Here is a 22,900-nt window from a genome sequence, read left to right on the forward strand (position 1 = left end):
TTTCTGTTTCCCTACCCAGAATTCCATCAGCCATTACAGGGACCTGTCTAGGCTGGAACACAAAGACAACCTCACCGAGATAGAGGAGCTGACCCCAGACGAGGAGGACGGCAGGCAAGCCCACAACAGCACCGACTAGGACTGGCACCCAGACCTCCAGAATTTCTCAGTTCAAATCAATATTGGATGAAATGTTCGCTGCGGTCATGTTTGGGAAGTCCATGTACAGCATGGTGCTGAAGTGTCTCCAGTCAGCTGCTGGTCATTTTCAAGCTAGATTTTGATGTGTATTATGTGAAATACCATACAGTCCACTAACTGCTGCAATAACAGAATGCTAATGATATTGGGGGAAAATGAATTGTCCTTCTTGCAATTAGGCCATTTTCCAATACTCAACTTTGTCTCCGTCTCAGGCTTCCCAAAACCAATCCCAGATTGTGGGCCTGAAGCGTTGAAATTACATTGGATTACTGTCATTTTTGGCTTTTTTGCATCTTATTTGATGTTCTGTGGTACTATTAGACTGATTACTGCGCTTACAGCTTCAAAGTCAGCTAGTAAAGAAACATTTGAAGCCCAAGACGGAGCCAAAGTTGAGTATCGGAACATGGCCTCGGAGGAAAAAAAGTTTTGGGTCAATTTTGTGAAGTGCTGTGTGGTTCATTTCAACTTATATAAGTTTCATGTTAGCACACTGTACATGTACATTACAGTGAGTCTTTGGGTCAACCCAAGCCAGACCACGAACCCCGAGTTCGATGAGTTTGGTAAACTTTACCCAAGACCCGGTTATGACTTTCTTCATGGATCAAATTGGTTGCACGACTCGTTCAAGTTGGGCTCCGAAGGCTCATTCCCCAAATGTTTTTAACTGTACACAAGCACCACAGAAACTCTAGTATCATCTCCTGGTGGTCGTAGAATGCAAACACTTGGTAAGCTGGGTTATTGTGAAATTGAGGAAATTCTGGGCATGCTGTTAAGCTTTGTCAGAGTGTATATTCCAGCCTAGTTCTGTTGGTCTGTATGCTGACATGGAAAGCCAATGGATTCATTGTTTTATTTCACTAAATACTACATCAGTAAATTATGTACGATTTGAAGAAGTTACAAATGATCACATTTTAGTTTTGTACAATGCGTTTTTTAGTACTGAGGGTCCATCTTTTCTTTTCTTGTAGGAAGACCAGATACTGAAGACAATCGAAATCAGGAAGGTGTTAATACACATTCCGCCCCCCGTAGGCAATGCCTCATCGCATGGCTTTAATTTGTGATCACAAAAATCATTTCTGTTAGGAAAACCATTGCTACTGGTTTTAACAATAGTGACCTTGACCTTTGCCCTCTTAGGACACACACAGAGGACAGATTAAATGCATGTGCCCTTTTGGTGTGGTTGGAAGGCCAGAATTATGGCCGCCGTGTCGTGCAGTTAAGCACACATTATTTGGAATTTTGGCCGCAGAGGCAAGTCATAAACAGAATCTGTATCATTTAACTCGTTCAATCATCTCTTGAAACAAGTTAGAGCTACACCAAATGTTGGACGTGCTTGTTGGTTTAAAATAGGGGCAATTCAGTACTTCTGGTTACTGAATTTATTCTCAATTTTTTTTACTTTAATTTAAATATTTCAGAACAAGCAGGCAGTGTGTTGAGCAGTGGAAACTGTTCTCTTCCATTTCAGAAGGTAGTATTTAATGTTGTTGGGAGAAAGTCAAAATCTTCAAGTGTACGACGAAATATATTGGTGGCAATTTGCTTTTATTAAGTGAGAACTTCAATATTAAAATTAATCAAATTTCCATTTATTGCATTCACTGTCCTTTTTTGTCTGAAGTTGATATCTTCCCTTTAAATCCCCCATGGCCTTACATTTGGATGCAGCAAAGGAACATCTTTTGTGACGTCATGAAAATTTGAGCGTTCAATGTAAACTACCATTTATATATTAGACTGGGCAAATTCTGCACACATACCACGTAGTTGGTACCATTAAGTGAGGTTTTCTGATATTCTAGGTGCATCCACGTCCACTGCAAACATTTTTTCAACCTCAACTAATATTTTTGTCAAACACCCATTCACAGTTCAAAAGGGTGACACAGCTTTAGGCAAGAAGTTTTAATGTATATAAAGATCACCTTTACGCATGCAGCGTCGGTATTTTAGCAAGTATCTCATTTAAAATAAAATTTCATTCCATTTCTGATTTTTAAACTGCTCTTAAAATATACGGGCATTCTCATTTGTACTCCATAAATTTAACATCAATTCATACAGATCAGGTCAGGAAAGACTTTTCCCAACTTTAAAAGGGTTTAAAAAGCAACTCTTAGTTTTTGGGAGTACAGATAAGTATTGTCAAAACTATCAATGATTAAAAGCATGAAAATTCCTAACGATAAAAGAAAAATCCCTTCCACTTCTACTCGGATTTGTACACTCAAGGAAGTTGTTAACCTGAACACTGAACGGGATTAAGCTTTCACAGTCAGGGAAAATTGTGTTCAACAGTGTCGCCTATACAAGGATGGATTCAAAATCAAATGTTGGGGAGCCAACACAGCTCCTTGCCCGCCCAGAGCTGTGTAGGGAGAGAGTAGTGCCAACTTTGAATTTAAGAGCCAAAATGGCTGCTCATTACGTTGCAGTATAACATGCGGCATTTGTGTGCTCTCTGTCCATTTGCACTGATGCATAATCCACCATTTTGGTTCCAACAATTGAAACACTCTCTTGGCAACTCTCTCTATAAACAGCTCTGCGCCTGCCCAGGGATGTGTAGAGAGAGAGCAGTGTCAGCCTCAGATTTTGGAAACAAAATGGCTGTTCTTTATGAGCACAATGTGCACTGGTGCATACATTTTTCAGTTTGTTTCCAAAAAAGGTGACATTTGTGTCGTAGCTCTCTATTAACAGCTCTGTGCCTGCCTCCCGTCATCCATGGGGAGTGGGCGGCAATCACTATTCCTTGAGGGGTAATGGGATGCCCATGTCCTTGCAGACTTCCTGCACGCACCGCAAGAGGTGGCGCATGTCCCGAGGAAAGACGTGCCCGATGTTGCCGATACGGAAGCAGTCTGTCTTGGTCACTTTGCCCGGGTAGATCACCTGATCTGTGTGAATCGTCGAGGAGAGAACAGGAGTCGCTGAAATCAGATACTGGTCATAGACGAAAGGTACCTGGACTACTGATGCCGCAGGATGGGAGTAAGAATGACTCTGAATGATGTGTCGATTGAGGGTGATGTAGCAGTGAGTTTGAGGATTTCTGAAGGGTCTTACAAACAGGACGCTTGGTAATTGCAAAGACATGCATGGAGCACATGGCATGGCCATGCGCCGTGTGAGTGCTTCATGAAAGTAATCTGAATTGGAGCTGTGCTTTGTTCTCATGGCTCATGAACGTTCCGTGGCTGTGCAACTGTTTGAATATTTCAGACATGGCGGACTAGGACTAACACAACTCTGACGTCGGCAGGTTCTTCACCATGATAAAAACTTCATCAAGAAGTTTTTGCCAGTTTGAAAATGTTTTCATCTCATTACAATCAGGTATCAAATTTTAGAAGTTCTCTCGCACCTAACCAAGTATTTCTTTACTTGCATGAACAAAGCTGTGCATTTCTTGCATACACCTTGGTAAGTTAAAGATAAGCTTTACAGCAACCACAAATGACATCAGAGCAACAGTGCCCTCCATTGTCTCGAAAAGCATGGACAATTTTAAATGTTTGAAAAAGTGTACTTTTCGACACACGCAAAAGGGGTGTCATATAGATTTTTCACGCATTGAAGAGGTGTACATCGGTTGTGCAGAAAGTGTGTCGAAGAAACATTCATTGCATGGACCCTTTGAGACCACAGCAGGTTCAAGCTTGTTTTAATGTTTTGGGCAACAACCTCGCATCCCATTTGCAAAAACCTTTTTTTTTTTTTTTACAAAAGACACGCACGTAACGTCAGATTTTGGCACACTCTTGATAGACGGCAAAGGATCTAGAAGCAATTGAAACAGGGAGGAAAAAAAGAGAAAATCTGTGGAGAGATTGAATGAAAGCAGTCTACATGACTTCTGACGATGGAGCACATGCATCTTTAAGGTTACACTCCAGGTGGTGTCCAAAACTGAAATTTAATAATGGTAAAAAAAGTTGTAATATTTGGTCTAGCCAATCACTGACAAAGCTGAACATTTTGTCCAGTTAACTCATGATTTATGTATAATGGAAAAACCAATAAGTTCTTTCAGGTTATCTCAATGAGAAAGTTTTGAAGTGTCCAAGAACTGCAGTGCAGTCCATACTGGAGCAACGTGGCAAATACTGAAGGGTTCTGAAGTACTACAGATCAAGATATTTATACCAGAGTCAGTCAAACGTCAGTCACAAGTCTGCCCACAAGTCAAGTCAAAGGTCGGTTGGAAGTCTGCTCACAATTCAAGTCAAGCCTGCCCACAAGTCAAGTCAAAGGTTGGTTGGATGTCTGCCCACAAGTCAAGTCAAATGTGGTCAGAAGTCTGCCCACAAGTCAAGTCAAATGTCGGTCAGCAGTCTGCCCACAAATCAAGTCAAATGTCGGTCAGAAGTCTGTCAACAAGTCAAGTGTCAGTCAGAAATTTGCCCACACATCAAGTCAAATGTCAGTCTGAAGTCTGCCCACACGTCAAATCAAAGGTCAACTGGAAGTCTGCCAAAAAGTCAAGTCAAAGGTCGGTCAGAAGTCTGCCCACAAGTCAAGTCACAAGTTGGTTCACAAGCCAGGTCAGACCTAAAGGGAAATGAACAATGACAAAGGAATGATTTTTGTCACAGCTGATTTCAATGGCCAGCCAGTTGAGTGGGGACAGAATGACATGTGGCCGACTTGTGGTGACTAGTAACTAACTCGATTACAACTCTGGTTAATACTCTGCACCGTTGGTTGGCTTGTGAAATGACTCATAATTGCTCATACAGGATTCAAACCCCACTTTTTCAAATTTCATCCAAGCTAGCCTTAATGAAGTTGTATTCTCACAAGCTCTCAGCTTGGGCTTACTAATTACGTCAGTGAAGGGCGCACCCAAATATTAATTTATGTCTCCTTGATGCAATCCATTAAAAGTTAAGAACCTCGTTATCCTGTCAGCTATGAAAAGCTGGTCTGATGTACCCATCTCTATCTTGTGACTGAAAAGAAGTCCAGCACGGCTTGGATTTGACTGCCTGTGGAAATTGGAAACTCCGCGGGGTCCAAGAACACAGCCTTGAGTTCCCTGTGTCTGCCACTCACTAGGTCATCATGCTTGCAGATTCAAGATGGCATCTCATTGCAAACTGCTCCTAAAACCCCTGCTGCAGGAGTGTTTCAGGGACAAAAGTGAGATGAACATGAAACAGAAGTAGAACTTGGACAGGAAAAAGCCAGAAAATCTATTCCCCACAGATTCATGCTTTTATGAGTTCATCATAAAATTGGTGAACAGGCCATTATGATAATGAGTGTATTAGTTTGTTTAAAGAGAAATTGGAATTATCTGCTGTTAGGGATGACTCAATGGGGTGTGCATATCTCCTCTGCATGACAGTGCACAACGGGTTTAAATGCTCTTAAGAGCGGGTAAAACCAATGAGGCCAAACTGTTGAAAAGGGCTTCCTGGTAATTGATATGCCAATTCGCTCCAAGTAAGATTTGAATTATATCCCTGGAAAGGTAACTAAACTGAGTCAGGTCTCCTACACACAAGAATGCAGAACCCACTGAAAACAGAAATGTCTCCTTGTAAGAGGACACATTTCATTCATGGTAACTATGAAATGCAGGCAGGCCGTAACAACCGGTATCGCAGACGTTTATTCATAACTACATGAGAGTTGTGTAGCGTTGCAGATGAACTCCTCAAAACTATTCACAATCAGTGTGCTTATTCATAGGGATACTAAATCAGTTTTAGACAGCAGTTTGAGATCTGTGCCTTTTGTTCTTCACGCCCTCACGTATCCATATTGTACTCCATGCTGGAGATAGGTATTTGAAGTAAAACGTCTTGCCCAAGAGCACACCTACAAGTAACATATGATTCCAACCAGATTTTAAATCACACCCCTTTAACCGACGGACCGTGGTCTTCTACAATGCTGAATGTCTGAGCTTTAACATGCTTTAGTGAACATGGTCATGACTACAGGTTTGACTTTCAAGATCAAATTGACTGGGATTCAAAATATCGGTACAGTAAAACCTCAATAAGTCAAACGCGGCTAAGTTGAAAGTCCACTTGCTTGAAGTGATGCTTTGATACCGCCAAAAGAATAGGCATTTGTGTACACAAATACTTCCGTAAGTCGAATTACCAAGGGCCAAAATCCCACTTAGGTCAAGTTTTTGTGACACTGGTCAAAAAAAGGGATACCAAATTGTCTCAAAAAGTACAAACATAAGATCACGAAACCACGGTCTGAGTCATCGCTGCCAAGCGCACATTATCTTTTCACTCTCGATCCACTTGCATGGCAGGCATGCTGCATGGCTCACTTCGTAAACCATGCCACACTGTAACTGCAACAGCTAGCCTGATTGCCACCAAGACCCTTGCGCGGATGGACCAATCACTGCCTATTACAATGGTCACGGGACCTCAGAAAGTGATGTCATAAGAAAAACCCATTTGAAAGCAGACTCAAATACTGCATGCAGCACACATCCTGTTTAAACATGATCGGCGAAAAGACCAAAGATTTTCCACACGAAGGTACACATTTAAAATGTGATGAATTGTATATTTATTGGTAGAAACAAACTTCTAGATATATTAATGAAAAATCTTAGCAAAACGGTTATTTATGAGCAAAAGAATAAAAAGCACAAAATAGCCACCAAAATGATGCTACTGTGAAGTACAGGCGTATTGGCTCCATGGCTGTGAGACTTTCTTAACTCGAAGACCAGATAACTCAAAATTTTTTATTCATTCCCTTGAACTTCGAGTTATCAAGGTTTTACTGTACGATAAGAAGAATCTCAAAGAGAGCTGGTCGAAGTAAAACGGCTAATCACTGCTTGATTGAGTGCTGGGGCAACCAGCTTTAGAGTACAGAAAACCACGATGGACCATGGGCGTGCACTATCGAGGGCGCTTTTTAACAATTACATTTTATAATGAACACTGATCAAGGATGAAGGATGAGTTTTGCCTGTTAATTTGAGCAAAGGCAGTCGCCTCACAATTGCTTTTTCTATTGGGGCCAGGGTAGAAACCAGTTATAAGGACTACCACTTACCTTCTCTTGCAGTCGTGTGTAGAAATCTTTGAAGTTGAAATTTGGATGTTGCGGGTAGTGGAATGATGTTATGATGAAGCCTTCATGGGTGTCATCCAACAGTGTTTTGAAGCCAAGAGCCTTCATTCCTTCACAGATGATGCGACTGTTCTCCTTGTATCTGGAAACAACAACATCAGGTCCATTTATAAATATCAAGTTAATTTGTCCACCTGTGTCTAAATACTTGAGGTCTTACATATTCATGTGCCCAATAAACCAAACCTTACACGACTTGATTTTGCACTACATCTTATATCAGGTACGAAATCTTGGTAATTTCAGAAAGTGTAAGGATGGTGAGAAGGCTTTAACAACGGTTATAGGAAACATCATCCTTGCAATCTGAAGCTACCTGTACAAGAGCCTGTCAGCATTTTATCAGAAAATGATTTCTGGGGTTATGCAAATTCTGTTGTCTGCAGAAATAGCATGCCAGTTGTCCTAACTTCACAAGGCTCTCTTGCATCTTGACAATTTTCTTGCCAGCTGAATTTGAAGTTGAAGCTGAGATTGAGTTTGGGGTTTGGGCTCATGTATCATGTGTGGCCTTGTAAACGTCCGGTCCCTGACCTTGTTCTTCGTTGAGCCACACCGCCCTCCTCTTCCAACTCGGTCAGTGCCTGTTTGAAGGCTAGCATGGCGTGGGTGGGCGGAGTGAACCGGAACTGACCGGTTTGCTCCAGTGTCTCCCACTGACTCACCAAGTCCAGAGAGAGACTCCTCGACCAGCCTGAATATGACCAGGAAGACTGAATGTCAAGGGGTACCACAAACACTTTCCAAGGTTCAAAACTTTAGAAGCGACTGCACCAACCCGCCTCCTCCCACTAATAAAAAAAAGGCAGGGACTTCTTCTTCCACCCTGAAATGACAGGCATGGTAAAAAAACGAAAAAGGCTATGAAAATAATCAGAGCCTCATTAACTTGCCTTTGCATGTGGGATTTTGAAACTGCATTTTGCACAACCTTTGGCCAGCTGGAAAATACCCACTATGTGGAACAGAAAGCTAATGCAATTTTTGGAAGCAAAGATGCCTTGCAGCGAAGTCTATCTCTCCTCATATCCCTTTGTCCACTTAAAACAGGTGTCTGCATTTAACTGGAGTTTCCACCAGTCGTCTACTGAAAAAAGAGGAACTATACAGTGAAAAGTTTATACTTCTTTTAGGTCACCCCTAAAAATAATGTACCTTTACTGAAGGCTAAACTGTGCTGAATCTATTCTGTGTACACGCTTTCAGCCACTAACCATCCTACTTTTCATCTTCTATAATCCCTGTAAGTTTTGCTCTCACTTTTGCTTCAGGAATTTGCGCATATACCTGATAAAGCCTGCTAAGGTCATCCTCAGCCTTCCCTCCTGTCTTTTGTGAGGTAAGCCCATATTGCCACATGCCGCACATGATTTGTGAAAGAGGGTGACACCCCTTCCCCAATGATAAGCAAGATTATTCACGCCTCTGCATCATCCCTCACAGACACTCAGTGGTCTGTCCGAGGTCTGTGATTTCATCAAGTCTGACGACAACCCACACAGCGTGGGCATGCCACCGTCGCGCCTCTGTACCTTTGCACTTGACCAGCTTGTCCTTTTTGCAGATGGCGTAGGAGAACCCCGGCACGCCCTCCAGGCACTTGTTGGCCGAGCTGACCAGGAAGTCAATATTGCTGGCTTTGATGTTGATGTCCTCTGCGCCGAAGCTGCTCATGGCATCAACGAAGTAGCTGGCATCTGCAACAAAAAAAGAAACAAGAAAACTACACGGTTCATCACATCTAGTTCTATATCACGGGAGCTTCTTCATTAGACCATCAACTGGATACAAATTTTATTACACCAGACAGGGACGGGGGGAAAGGGAAAGGTGCAGCGAAGTGCAAGAGGTGCCAAAGAGGTGCAACCAACCTTTCCATGTTGAAGCAATGGAAGCAAGCTAATCCCGTTGAACAACGCCACTTTTGGGTCCCATGGTTGCTGGCAACAACACTTTTGGAGGCCGTTTTACCTTGGGATAGCCGGCCTGTTGGATCTTAGTGTGCTTCGCAGGCAAGTGACATTTATAAATGATGCAAACTGATGCATCCGTCAAGGTTCCTGGACAACACACCCAGCAGGGTTAAAGCTATGAAAGGTTGAATGTTGGCACGGCTGTATGCTTGGTACTTTGATACCTAGCAACAACATTTATTGTGACCAGAACATCCTGTGCACTGTCACTTGTTCGTGCGCACGTGGTAATTTTCATCGACAACCATCCAAATGATTGGTTCTCTTATAATGGGGGAGCAAGAGGAATCCAAGCATTGGCTTAGCCTTTATCCCATGTCATGGATGAGACCCTACCCCCCAACCCACCTGTGGTGTGTACCACGACATACCTGGCGCGTATTCCTTCACCAGTTGTCCGATCTCTCCGATGGGGTTGATGACCCCCGAGCTGGTCTCGCAGTGTACCACGGCCACATTGGTCCAGGGCTGCCCTCGCAAGACCTCTTCCACGGAATGACCGTCTACCTTCTCGCTCTCCAGGAAGGTCAAGATCTTGTAGTCCACGCCCAGCACCTTGAGGATCTGGCCCATGCGTCGACCGTAGGCACCATTCTCCAGCAGAAGGACCTGGAGTTGTGGACACAGGCAACGCAGTGGGAAAAGAACCAAAGGCCATAAACCGATTGGTTCAGAGCATGCAAACTCAATTGTACCTTACTTACAATCTTGAGCTGATCTTTGCTAACCTGTAGCTCTTTTTAAAGATGTTGCCATTGTAGTACAATAAACACTACACAGTCCCGTATCATTTTTATGAAAGGTGCTACTCTGATTTTGTATAAAAATTGCAATGAAGTTCTGTTGGTCCTAACACTGGTGTGCTCCTGGAATTCCAAAAAAAATTTGACATCTCTGAACCACCAGCCTCATCCATTACAACAGTCCCTTGTCATGGGACAAAGGAATAGCCCAGTGGATGACGCTGGTTGTGTATACGGCTGATCTCAATCAAATTTTGAATACAAATATTCTTCATTTCAATTCTCCTTCAAACATCAATGAGTACATTTTTTCAACAAAAGAGAGACAAGATATTGTAGTGAGATGCAAATTCCTGAGTAAGTACTGTTGTGATATCTTTTATACAGAAGTGCCCTTCCGACGCCGATCTCCCAATCTGTGAAAGTCTTTGAAGCGGGGCAGGTGAACGCTTCTTACAGAGTAAAAACTGACTTCTTCGGTCAAAACTTCCAGCTAGAGGACTGTACAAAAGGGAAGAATCAGACAATGAGATGGTAAAATAAATGCTGAAGCAAAATGAAGAGATGATAGGAGGTCACTTTCACTGGACAAACCAACCTTTGCATTCATTCTTGGGATTGTAGAAGACAGAACTGCCTCTATGGCAAATGTGCCGCTACCTTGTACGGGAACACAGGTGTAGTCATCAGAAGAGACACCTGCCGAGGAAACAAATCGCTAATTGACGGCAAACGCCCATCTTCCACATCTTGTATATGTGTTGTTATCGACTCGCTACAAGGACTTGATTTTTCTAGTGAAAAAAATACAAGTAAATAGGTAACCATAGAGTGATTAATTATTTTCTGGGGCCACATTTTTTCGAGGAGGCCCCTTAAAGGAGGGATTTGTTAATGTGACTTTCATAGCCTTTCTCAGGGGTTAGGCTGAATGTGAGGGCTTTTTACATGCTTTAGGGGAAAGGAAACGAAAAGTCCAAAAAAACTGTCCATCGTTATGTTTCAAAAACAAAAAGACTACCCCTTTTGGGGCAATGGCCCTATCAGCCCCGCCTCCCCAATACAGTAATGAAGAATACAATGTGATAGTACGCATTTGCATCAAGGAAGGCACTTTGAAACTTAACATGGCTGATATCCTAGATATACGCTTTGCCATTTGTTTTTTCTTTTTCGTGAGGGTAAGTTCTTACCGGCTAACTCAACCAGTCGCGACCGGATGGACTTTACCACCTCCATGAACTCCAAATCCCGGGAGCCCAGGTCCACCAGCATGGCTTGCTTGGTGCTCAAACTGACTCCCAGGGGGCCTGGCGTGAACAGCTTCTTCTCTCGCATGACGGCAACAATGTAAAACAAGCAGTCACGATGAAACAACAAAGTTGAAGTGTTTGGACTGAGTGAAACGAAGGATGACACCTCCCTAGCTTTATGAAGACTCTCTGAAGTCCATTTCTACAATCAGGAAAAAAGCAAATCTTGTTTAGCTCCACAATGAGGACATAGAGTTTGCAAAGCTTCAGAGCAAACCCTAATTTCTCCTCGTCATCCAAAGTATTCCCATACAAACCTTCCTTCAGGAGAAAAGACAATGCAATGGTAACAATGATATTCACAGTTGGCCTTTGTCAGTGGCATCTGACGATCCCCATAAAACACACCCCAATCCTCCCTGGTTTGAACTTTCACAGCAGTAGAGAGTATACGAAAAAGATCATATCTATAATATCAAAGGTCATGAAACGCCCCTTCTAGTTCAGGTGTTATCTGTGACTGACTGTCACATGCTCACTAGACAAAGGTTGGAATAGGCCCCGGCCTGCATATTAATGACCCTTGGTTATGGTGATATGTTGATTATACAGGTATGTGATTAGTACGAGTAAATTGTATGTATGCTTAGTGGTGCACAGCACAGAGTGACTCACATGCACCAGGGTCCAAAAGTCATCCATGAAAGTTTCCAAGAGCTGCTCTGCACAGGGCAGTAAACGCTTCTGGCTCGACGATGAGTGGTTACCAACCAAACCAACATGTTGCGCACACTGTTAGTAACTGGTTCTCAGGGTTCACTGATTTGCTCAGCCCATGGAATTTTAAAGCAAAATTTTTCAGTTAAGTGTAATATTGGTACCAGTGGGAGTGTAAAGTTGGGCCCAGGTCTCAAAATAAATGTTTGCAAAATCCCAATTTCAGACTGTCACAATTTTTGAGTGTCAAAAACATCAACAAGCTTCATAAGGGGTACTCCTAATTGAGACATTTGCGATCCCCAACCAGCCAAACTCTGACACCAAAGTCTGTCAGCATCTCTTAGGATGAGTATTGCGCTAGTAAATTGACTGTTTTAGGCCAAAAAAGTCTCCGGTTTCTGGTCACCGTGCGTCGCCGTAGACCTGCGCGTTGGCAAAATAAAGAATTTATTTAATTTGCATAAAACGATTTCCAAAAGCCGCCAAGCTTACTTGATCGGCAGGAATTCTGCTACCGCGTAATTTTAACATGTTTTTAATAGGTGGGGTTGGGTAATATGTACGGTGAAGGAGTCCCCCTAGGCCTCCATGCATTTCAGTCGGGCACTCTTAACAGATGACGTCATTCATATATCTTTACACGAAGGCTGTGTCTGAATCAGTTGGCTGCGGCTGGATATCATGCATGATTCTATGGGAACTGGCTGTGGACGCTGCCAAATACTTGATGATATTCCGGCCATAGCCAATTGATTCGGACCCAGGCCATCATCTGTGAACCAGACAAACGAAATGGTCTTATGTCCTGCTTACGTATACAAATTGAAAACACTTTTAAGCAACCAAACCGTGAGGGGAGGTAAATACACATGCAGAGCATGCAGTGGCGATGGACATCGCGTTATGACAACCGTACATGTAACAACTCATGCATCGTCACTTCCCAAGAACAAAGGTACACATAGATTAGAGTGAGATGAGATTTTATTTTCTGAGCTGAATTTTTTCCCCAAGATTTTATATGCAACTTGTTTCTAATATGCTAAAACAGAAAACAATGTGCACAGTACATCATGTACCTCATGAGAAGTTTATTTTCATTTCGACTCTGGAACTGAAGTGTTTGGATTTATTTTGTTCATAGGCTATTTGATGTGCAACTTGTTTCCTCTCAGCTAGAGCAGAAAACAATGTGCAAAGAATGTCAAGCCATGAGAATTTCATTTAAAAACCGGGAACTAGAGCTGAACATTTATTTTTCACATATGATTCTCCATGGTTGTGCTACTGTATTTTAACAAGCTCAATCTTGCCAAGAATTGAAGCCTCTTGTTCGAGTGAGATGACTGAAACCATTGCCTCTCGTCATATTTTATGGTCTGTTTATTAATTCCAAGTTGTTAATTCACACTTCTTGTAGTAACAAGGCCTTGCGCTCTGAAGTATATGTGCATGTACATCTCTTCTAAGGAAAAAAAAGAGGAAAAAACTTGCGTCACCGCACCATTTTTGGACCCAGCCCGTGACCAGAAGCCAGAATCTTTTTTTGGGGGGGCCTTATGTGGGGTTAGTCACAGGCCTACCACAAATAAATGGAGTCCAACTGCTTATGAGCAGAGTTCACTTAATAGTGTTGGGATATGCAGCGAGACATGGAACTGGGGAATTGAAGAAATACGGCACTGAACCTCTGGCCCGAACTGAGGGCTTCCAATTCTCAGCAATTTGGATGCAAGCAGGTGCGAAAGTGGTATTATTAAGACATTTTGCACAGGGATGCATTTTTCAAAAGGGCTACTTTTCCAGGCAGTAAAATTTTTTTACGGGTGGTCAGCTTTGGGCTGGAAGTTCTCAAAAATTCATCGTCGACCCACAAAAAACTGAAAGAAAAACAAAAGAGGACACTCACACATGAATTATTTCTAATGGAGACGCAGGTAGTTATCCTTGAACATGTAATGCAAATGGTTTCAATTGAAATGGAAACAAGATGGATAGCAGTCGGTCTGCACAAGACTGTTTCCATACCCAAATAGTTGATGGGGAAGGGGCAAAACCAGTTAGCAGCATCCCCGGTGCACTTTTGCATTGACTGATCGCACCAGTCAAAATGTAAAGCAGCTGCTCAGGGGCTACTCACACGCATGACACCCGTTGCTCCCCCCCCAAATCCACCCTAGGGTCTGAAGCGTGCTGAAAGGCTATGCGCCATACAGTATATCAGTGCACCTTCCGAATGTTTATCATTGCATTCCAAGTTTGGGAAAAACATTATCACTGAAATCCGAGTTTCGGAGATGCTTATCTTTGAATTCCGAGTTTCAGAGATATCGTCATTGATTTCCCTATTTCCGAAATACATCGTTGAATTCCATGTTTTCAAGATACATTATCTTTCAAGTTTACATTTCAGAAATTATCATTGACATCACTGTTTCCACAAAGTGTTATCACTGAATACATGTTTTGGGGATAATTCATTTTTAAAAACAGATTTATCCAGTATATGTTTTTCTGTTTCAATGATAAATTAACTCAGAAGCACGGTAACATCGATGGCCATTTAAGCTTCCATAGGAGGCCCTCCCATATTGTCACAAAGTTTTACTTCATTGCTGAATCTAAATTCCAATTGCAGTGGGAAAAACATTTCAATATACACACTGATCTTTTATTAAAGTTTTAAGTAGGCCCACTCGAACAATGCCTTAATTAAAAGAAAATTTCCAGTCAATTTAAGTACAAGTAGTTTAATAGTTTATTGAGTGGGCTTTTTTGGAAATTAACGAACATAAATGCCAAAGAGTCGTTTCACTAGACTTAACCCCCAATATCCAGGGCGCAGCCGTAGGCCCTTCTGCCTGCACCAAGCACTTACCCGTGGACATGCTGGAAATGTGGGATCTGACCGTAACGTCCGCCCCGCTCCCAGCACAAGCTATCTACTCTCAAACTTCCAAAGGTAGGCCCGCACACAACTTGTAAGAAGCTTTCAAAATGTGAACGAGTCCCAAAAGTGAGGACTGGCTTTAATTTTTTTATGCTTTCTCAATTTATTCAGATGTGTGGGTGAATATTGAACCTCATTTACTCACCTGAATATTTTTTTTACTTCCGACTTCGCCTACAGCTGGTCTCGCTTTGAATGACAGTTCATCGCCGGCCGCGCGCCGGCATGGCACCTGTAACCTACCTACGCGTGAGCGCAAACGTTGAAAGCATGCAGAGTACTGAAAAGCGCCACCAAACGGTAAAGTTCGGAAAATTTTAAAAATGGCGCTCCCCAAGAGGACAAGCGTTTTCTTATTTTCATTGATCAAAAATCCGGTTCATTGCCAAACAGTCACGCAAGTAAGTATACTTTTGCTTTTGATAAAAAGAGTCTTAAAGAGTGTGATAATTACCTGTCTGAATTCTAAATGTTTTTCCTCTCCTAATTGTGTTTAACAATGAAAAATTTGGCCTAACAACATGATGATCAATAGCCGGTATAGCCCCACTACTAGTGTGGCACGGACTCTCACTCCCGATCCATCCTTAGCCACACATCCGTATGTGCAATTTCGTGTCGGCGTACTGAACATTTTCGGCGCACCCACTTATCATCGTGGGCGCAATTTCTTTTGCACACGAACATGATCCTTGACCTTTCCGTTTTCTAAAAACCATTTATTGAATGATTTCACTCACGTTATTCAAGTATTTTCCAGTCTTTTTGCCTTTATCTATTCAATCTAACGGGCTCGCTCTCTCAGTCACCATCTTTAAAATAAGATCGTTGAACAATATGTCACTTGACCTCTTATTATCTCGACGGCTCTTCCATGTCAAGACATATGTAATAAACGGACTTGGCGATAAGATACTACATGTAACAATGGGCTTTTCCAAAACTTGACATGGAAGACACAAAATTGCGCATACGGATGTGTGGCTAAGGATGGATTGGGAGTGAGAGTCCGTGCCACACTAGTGGGGCTAGATGATCAACAGAATTTTCTGCAAAGTACGTTGGACATCCATGGGCATATTTAGTAATTTCAACACAGCATTTATGGAATTCGGGATACAAGGCACTTGTGAACGAAATTTGAGCTGTCTTCGCCAGGTAAAAATGTGAGAAAAACTGTTGAAAAAAAATTTCGAATTGTAGGAGGACATTTATACTCTGGACGTCAGTCGTAGTTAAATGAAGACAACGTCCAACCTGGGCTAGATGATGATCATGATCATGATCAGATGATGGAGTCCGGATAGCCCAGGTGGATTCCTTGACCATACTTTCTTAAGGAGGGAGTGCAGGATATAAAGGGTCACATCTGTAACTCCTATCATTGCCTAAGCATCCTTAGGCCTATCTCCAAAGCTGGTGGGTTAAGAAATTTGACACATCACCACAAAAGACAAAAACAACCCAGAAAATAATCTAGGAAGTAGCGTTAACTCTTGCCATTATTGTGGACTGTTTTCAGCCGTTCTCCATTGCGGTTCGTACAGTGTGCGCACGCAACTATTCAGCTTACCAGATTCCGAGCTGCATACGTGCACATAAAGCATGTGCAATGTGGTTTTTAATTCCTGATTTATAGCATCGCTGTCCCTGTTCATCACAATCATCATGCCCGCAATGTAATCCTCTTTTGTTATTCCTCATTTATCAAGATAAATTACTGTTTCATTTTAATAAATATCAGATCTCTATAATATGGTGAATTTTTAAATCTTTAATCAGTAAAAATCTAGAATTAATTAAATGCTTCAAAGAAATGGTTGATGACTGTTATTCCCAATACAAGCACCCTGCATACCGGTACTTAAGAAGCCAGCTATGCTGACCAAGGTTATTATAAAATAGCAGGTTGTTTTGCAAACCCAAATGTAAAGCCTAACAAAATATGGACAGTTTAGGGGTATAAACCAATAGTGAGGTTACTGGTCAGTCTGAAGCAAAAAAGGGAGCTGCAGTTTTGATATCAGCAGGCAGGTTAAAGCTGGGTACCAGTCACAGCCCCTGTGTTCCAGGGGTGCAACAGACCTCCACTGGAAATCGTGCACATGTAGTCTCAAGGAGAGACAAGTTGACCGTTGAGACAAGTCGCCCATTGAGACAAATCGTCGGTTGAGCCAAGTTGTCCGCTCAGCCAAGTCATCTGTTGAGATGTGTGAAATACGTCAAATTCAAAATGTTTAGTGCTGGCTTCATACTTCATACTTGGCATTTTCATGTCGACAGTCCAAGATGAAAACCAAACTGGCATCCAGAATTGGGCAGATGTTGGGCTGGGCATTGCCAGAGAGGGGAGGATGCCGCGCCTTTGCACCATCTCTCCCTGTAAAAACTATGCCACCCAGCGCTATGTCAGAGTAGAGTTCCAACATCACGTGATGCACACAGTGCTAAACACATAGAGTGGTTTAAATCATAGAGCTGTCTATATTTTGAAAAAGCTCTATTGTTAAAATACTTCCACCCGCGCTGACCTGGCCACATATGTGACCGGCTCTAGAAAAATGGGTAATAAGTGGCCAGATTCAGGTTACCAGTTTTCATTATGGCTGAATTGAGTACATCAAAAGCTACAATTTGATACATGAATGACCCCTGTAGTGCACTGCGTTCTGGAGATATTTAGACATTTGTATGTCCACATTTTCGGATTCAGAAAGTTCAGCACTTGGAAACACAATGCGATGTAGGATTTCCTACTGAATGATCAATTTTTCATCTTTATTCATCAGTATCCATGTTTGTAGTCACAAATTCTGAAAATATAAATGTTATAGAAGCTAATAGAGGAAAAAACACAAAATCACAATTGTGAAGACATTTTGCCCTCTCCAAATAGAACAGGCCATAACATATTTTGGAATTGTGCCACTTATCACCCTTTTTTGCAGAGCGGGTCACATGTTTGACATCTCACACGGTCGAAGTTGAGTTGTCTTAAGGAATGTCTCAGCAAACAGTCGAGTTGTTCCACCGGTCGAGTTGTCAACGGTCGAGTTGGCCTAAGTCCAGTTAGCAAATGGTTGAGTTGTCCGGCATCCATCGTGATCATAGCCTTACCAGTTTCGGCCATTGAAACCATGTGAAGTGATACCTAGCCAGCATTATATGAGAATGGGTCCTGAAAGTAATGATGGAAAGAGTTCCATATACAGACGCCAGTAATTATACCCTAAAGTGACCCATTAGCTGTCAGGAAGCAAAAACATATCCAGAAAAGTTCAATTTCGGAGGGAAAATACGGAGTCGTTTACTTAGAAAACACTTTTTCAGGCTAGTCTCAAAGAGTCTATGCGCGGGAAGTTACGTGGCGTCCGCATATGGAACTCTTTCCATAACGATTGCCAATAACAGCCCCTTGTGCAAGTAGGTGGTCGGAGAACTTGACAAAATTTGCCTTTTCTCTGCAATGACGAGAAACTGTGCTTCCTGAAGCACCTGCAACGTCATGTATCCTCATGAATAAAATGTTCACCATTTCCACTCACAACTTGCAGAATGTAAGGACAAGTCTGCAATCGCTAGCAAGAAGGACAGGCTTCTCTACAACCTGTGCGAGACAGAACACATTCCCTCCAAATTTCTACCACAGAAAGGAAGCGGTGGACGAGGATAGTCCAAGGACAGGGTTCATTGAGTCCAAGGAAGACTTCAAGTATGTAGAGAGATTGATTCCGCCATTGGAGCCTCCAGCGCCCCCAGTCCACGAGACCTACCCCACTCCCTCTGGATGGTCACCACCCAAAGGTGATGAATGACTTGGTGTGCTGTGCCAATTATTTGAATGTCTGGATGTTCAATCGATTATCAAATATTTTGAATATTTTATTTCAAAATCATCTAATAATCAAAATAGTCTAGATGAAGGTCAGTGAAATAAACAAGGGAAAAATTCAATTATTTGTGAACAATATTGTATTCTAAAAGCATATGTCAAGGTGTTACAAGTAAACTAAGAGACCAACTCCAACGATGTTGATTTTTCTCATATTAAATCCTTTTTGGAAGAATCAAGTCTAATAAAACATATCAATATCTCCCTTGCAACACACGTTTTTATGTTTAATAATAAAACACCGGTTTTGTACCTGTTTTTCCTGGGAGTCCAGTCTGCAGTTGTAAAAATGGACATGTCATCGTGACTCATGAGCATCTAATGAATATTGATTTCTGTGATGTATTACCGTTGGAGAGGAAATACCACAGTGCGTGCGCTATATGCATCCATAGCATGCATAACTGCGGACGACAGCACAAACTTGAAGAATTTCAATCCCGGTTCTTTCACAGAATTTCTAGTACGTCCACCGAGACGCACAATAAATCATGTAAATCATGAAGAAAGGAGCACAAACTCTCGACCGAAAAGAGATTTTGCGGCACAGTAGAACCTGCACACAGATTGATCCCTGACATGTGGTGCACACACACATACCTCCATTCTCATTTACATGTACGTTCGTGGTGCAACCAGTCGTGCCACGGATACCAGTTTCAGTGGTTTCTCCAGTATTACATCACACAAATTTCGTTTCTCAACAGCGCCACCATTAGTCAGATTGTGGACATTTTTCATAAAACTCAAAGACAACGTTCAAAAGTTTCGGCAAAATTACAAAAAAATACTGACGCAATACAAACAGGATTTGGTAATGAATATATGATTTATTAAACACTAAACGCAATAAGAGTTTATTTTCAAAATATTTAAAACAGTTGGAGTTTGTCTTTAAAGACAGCTGAGTAATTCCTAGTAATGAAACCAGTGATTCTGTGTATATTTCCTTCCAATTCTTTTCTTTTTTTCTTACATTTGTTAACAAACATTTCACTTTGGTTTCTACTTTTGTGATTGGTTCAGTTGGATGATTTTTGAGGCGATGAGACATTCATAACTTGCACCACAAATAAATGGGGAGGTTAGAAATAATCTTTAACAAATCCTCCCTAAATTCAATCTTTAGTGAAGTGGGATTGGAAAATTTTAAGATGTATTAGATGGTGGAACAGATGAGCTTTGAAGTTCTTCATGGTGAAGGTAGCAAGTTAGTTATAGAGGTTCGCGGTAGCACCATACTAGGATGTCCCCGGTTTCGGTCAGTATGCTCTGTCCGTGGTCAGAACCACACATACTCCTTAAAGAGATATCCTTGCATGGTGCTACCCCAAACTTCCACAACAGTCAGGGCCCTGACTCCAATAATTAAGCATTTTTAACTAAGTGAAGTTGGTGGCATGTGTGTGTATGTGTTTTGTTTTAATAGACACCTGAAACATAGGTATGGATTATTAAAAGTACAGGTAGAGAAAGGTTTGGTCTGAGGTAATGATTCTGGCGTGACTTTCTTCATTTGAACCTGCTCAGGAACTGATCCAGGCACCCCATACTCTGTACGAAGGACACGATATCACAGCGTACCAGTCTACTTGAAACTGAAGTTTGGCGACAGCCAACAGCTGACCATCGTCAAGAATATAGAGGGCGACGTTTGGGTAGGCCTGCTGTTAGACATTCATCATACTGTTTGTCTTGTAGAGCTGTTTGCTATTCATTACAGTTACTGCGTCCTTAGAAATACACTCTAGAATTCTTTTGATTTCAAGACTTCAGGATTTGTGCAGTGTTTATCATGGAATGTGGCACCTTTGTGCAGTTGACAGTTTTACAATAGTTACATTTGCAGCACGGTTAATTTAAATTTGTCATCCAAAATGTATTACATCATCATAGCACAGTTTTTCCGATACCAGTGTGAACCCAGTCCCCAGTCTTACTAAATTTTGGAATTCGGGAGTCTTGAGGATTGCCAGTGCCATCAAATTCTCTGCAAACAGTCTGTAAAGTTTCCTTTACGACTCCTGCCAAGTGTTCGATTAGGATGGATTTAGAAAGCATTTTGTGCAGCTAAAAGTCCATAACAGTTGTCATAATAAAGTTTTTTGTGATATGAGAATGTGGCATGCGCAAGACTGGTACCAAACAACAATCTGGAAGAAGCCATTATGCATGTCATGCAGGAAACTATTCATATAAAGCTTTGTGGTCACTTTACCATTTTTCTACCTCAGTATCTAGCAATGTTCTCAGGATACAAATGCAGATGGGATTTCAAGCTACTCATGGTGACAGACAACTAAGGTGGAAAGCTTGCGGTAGCACCATGCAAGGATACAATCTCTTTTGTGAGTCTGTATGGTTCTGACTCAAGGTTCTTTTCAGAACCAACAGACTCACAAAAGAGATCGTAGCCTTGCGTGGTGCTACCGCAAGCTTTCCACCTTAGGATACAAATAGGAAAGATAAACTGTTGAAGAGATGCACTGAAGATAATATCAGGCTTTTAGCTGGAGTCGAAGAGTCAGGCAATTGTGTTTAATTGCACATATAGGATTCAGGTTTACTTCTGAATTGTGGACTGATACAGATAGGTCAGTTACAGCTGAGTTTCTCAAGTGTGCACAGGATCAGCCAGTTGCCGTTCGCTTGGCATGATGTTTGCTTCTTTTGCTTGGCAGGCTCTGGCAGAGGAGCTAAAGGTCTATCTGGAAGAATTAGCCGGCTACTCCCTCCCCATGAGGGTCCACGAGGTGGGCGGGAGGGTACACTTCAAGGGCATGTTCAAGGACGAGGTGAAGAAGTGGCTGCTGGAGAAGGGATTCTGAGAGAGGCACGCTTTGGGGAAGCTGGCCAAAGACCAAGCAAAGTCGCACCGGTTGCCGTGCCCTGATGTGACAAATGCTTGGCTTATCATCACTCTGCTCCTTGCGGCCATGTTGGTCTTGTACCCAGACTGCAAGGCACTGCCTGAGAACTGATTTCAGAACTGTATTTAACTGTACGCCCCTGTATTTCTGTGGTCTGTGCAAAAAGTGGTCGAAGCAGAGGAGGATGAAATATTGAAGGAAAGGGGGAAGTAATATTTGGTAGAGACTGCTACAAAGGGAAACGACGGCCTCAGAATCTGAAAATTTGCAGGCCAGGAATGAATGTTAAGAGAATATAGAAGCAGTTGTCCTCAAACTCAGCTTTTCCTTTTCAAGTTCCCTTTTTTTAACTGTCTTTGGCAGTCCAGGAGAACCCTTTGGATGATCCAACTTCAAATAAAGCATTGTCTTCTCATTTCATAACCAAGTAATCAGCCAAACCATTTTGCGGAATGTTCCCTTTGAAATGACTTCCATCTGTTTTTAAGACAAAAAGCATTTTTTGAATTGTCCAAAAGCATTAGGACCCGACCCATAAATTCTTTTACTATTAAAAATGTCCCTTAAAGGTTATTCCCTCAAAAATTTTCCCAGATCAGCAGAACTTTCTGTTAATAACTTCCAATGGATAAGGTTCTTGGAATATTTTTGGAGTGTGTATGATTGTTTGTTTTTTTTCACTGCTGGAAATGGAGAGTTATTCCCACTCCTGTGTTGCACCCTATGTGTCATGGGTTGTTTTATATTCACCAATTTCAGTAAACAATTCGACAGAATTTTACCAGCCGATTCCACTGTAAGTTGAGATGGATGAGAGATTCTTTTTCTGATTGATAGTGATTTTAATGAAATACATGTTTTCATGGACGAAGCTGTACGTGCAGACAAAATAATACAATGAAAAGAGGTTCTTTTGTCATGCATATTGTCATCTTTGTCCACTGTTGTTTGTTTTTGGTTCTTGTCATAATCTCTGATGTAAAAAATGACCCCTTGGACAGATCCAAGTTTTTTCAAGGGAGGGTCTAACCTGTTAGTGCTTTCCACCCTAGTCAGGAAGGTAGTGGAGAGTGTTGGAATTGGTCTGATTTTTCCACTAATCAGATTTCGAATGTGGGAAAAGCTGTATTGTTTTCAAAGTAATATTTT

General features: G+C 41.9%; 3 protein-coding genes and 1 long non-coding RNA gene across 7 annotated transcripts in view; 3 read left to right on the forward strand and 1 right to left on the reverse strand.

The window, feature by feature from the left end:
• Positions 1–1,813, forward strand: part of lrpprc (leucine rich pentatricopeptide repeat containing) — a 34,551-nt gene extending 32,738 nt beyond the window's left edge. Inside the window, exon 37 of the mRNA XM_087134898.1 lies at positions 20–1,813. Within this exon, the coding sequence (XP_086991024.1) occupies positions 20–139 (120 nt within the window). The 3' untranslated portion in view covers positions 140–1,813. The remainder of the gene's footprint in view (positions 1–19) is intronic.
• On the reverse strand, positions 1,754–15,239 carry LOC110981542 (uncharacterized). 3 transcript variants are annotated; one of them, XM_087134921.1, is made up of 8 exons: positions 12,532–12,554; positions 11,260–11,521; positions 10,665–10,765; positions 9,695–9,932; positions 8,883–9,047; positions 7,885–8,044; positions 7,266–7,432; positions 1,754–3,125 (listed from the first exon to the last, which is right to left on the reverse strand). In XM_087134921.1, the coding sequence occupies exons 2-8, from the start codon at positions 11,402–11,404 to the stop codon at positions 2,974–2,976; spliced, it is 1,128 nt and encodes a 375-aa protein (XP_086991047.1). In that variant the 5' UTR covers positions 11,405–11,521; positions 12,532–12,554; the 3' UTR covers positions 1,754–2,973. The 3 variants fall into 3 exon arrangements, with proteins under 3 accessions (XP_086991047.1, XP_086991034.1, XP_086991038.1); XM_087134908.1 differs by lacking the exons at positions 1,754–3,125; positions 12,532–12,554 and adding an exon at positions 15,135–15,239 and having other exon boundaries at positions 6,864–7,432; XM_087134912.1 differs by lacking the exons at positions 1,754–3,125; positions 12,532–12,554 and adding an exon at positions 14,918–15,057 and having other exon boundaries at positions 6,864–7,432.
• Positions 4,317–4,853, forward strand: LOC147800721 (uncharacterized). Its single transcript, XR_015424863.1, has 3 exons — positions 4,317–4,424; positions 4,482–4,650; positions 4,721–4,853. It is a non-coding gene; the product is annotated as an uncharacterized LOC147800721 (long non-coding RNA).
• A 41-nt stretch (positions 15,240–15,280) lies between the features above and the next one.
• On the forward strand, positions 15,281–22,659 carry mrpl49 (mitochondrial ribosomal protein L49). 2 transcript variants are annotated; one of them, XM_022239215.2, is made up of 4 exons: positions 15,281–15,390; positions 18,544–18,793; positions 20,412–20,539; positions 21,563–22,659. In XM_022239215.2, the coding sequence occupies exons 1-4, from the start codon at positions 15,313–15,315 to the stop codon at positions 21,707–21,709; spliced, it is 603 nt and encodes a 200-aa protein (XP_022094907.2). In that variant the 5' UTR covers positions 15,281–15,312; the 3' UTR covers positions 21,710–22,659. The 2 variants fall into 2 exon arrangements, with proteins under 2 accessions (XP_022094907.2, XP_086991052.1); XM_087134926.1 differs by having other exon boundaries at positions 15,290–15,389; positions 18,549–18,793.
• Positions 22,660–22,900: the final 241 nt, after the last annotated feature.

This window comes from Acanthaster planci, linkage group LG01 (genome assembly GCF_054643075.1).
Source record: "Acanthaster planci isolate LZ-2023a linkage group LG01, COTS_SCS, whole genome shotgun sequence".
In the NCBI taxonomy this organism is placed as follows: Eukaryota; Metazoa; Echinodermata; class Asteroidea; order Valvatida; family Acanthasteridae; genus Acanthaster; species Acanthaster planci.

Bases quoted from the DNA above. Each gene is read 5' to 3' on its own strand.
- LOC110981542 (XM_087134921.1), bottom strand. From the start codon at position 11,404: ATGCGAGAGAAGAAGCTGTTCACGCCAGGCCCCCTGGGAGTCAGTTTG. The intron at 7,433-7,884 runs GTCAGGGACCGG...TGTTGTTTCCAG, and splicing joins GTGGCTCAACGAAGAACAAG to ATACAAGGAGAACAGTCGCA. The intron at 3,126-7,265 runs GTAGTCCTTATA...CGATTCACACAG, and splicing joins ACTGCAAGAGAAGGTAAGTG to ATCAGGTGATCTACCCGGGC.
- mrpl49 (XM_022239215.2), top strand. From the start codon at position 15,313: ATGGCGCTCCCCAAGAGGACAAGCGTTTTCTTATTTTCATTGATCAAA. The intron at 15,391-18,543 runs GTAAGTATACTT...CACAACTTGCAG, and splicing joins ATTGCCAAACAGTCACGCAA to AATGTAAGGACAAGTCTGCA. The intron at 20,540-21,562 runs GTAGGCCTGCTG...TTTGCTTGGCAG, and splicing joins ATATAGAGGGCGACGTTTGG to GCTCTGGCAGAGGAGCTAAA.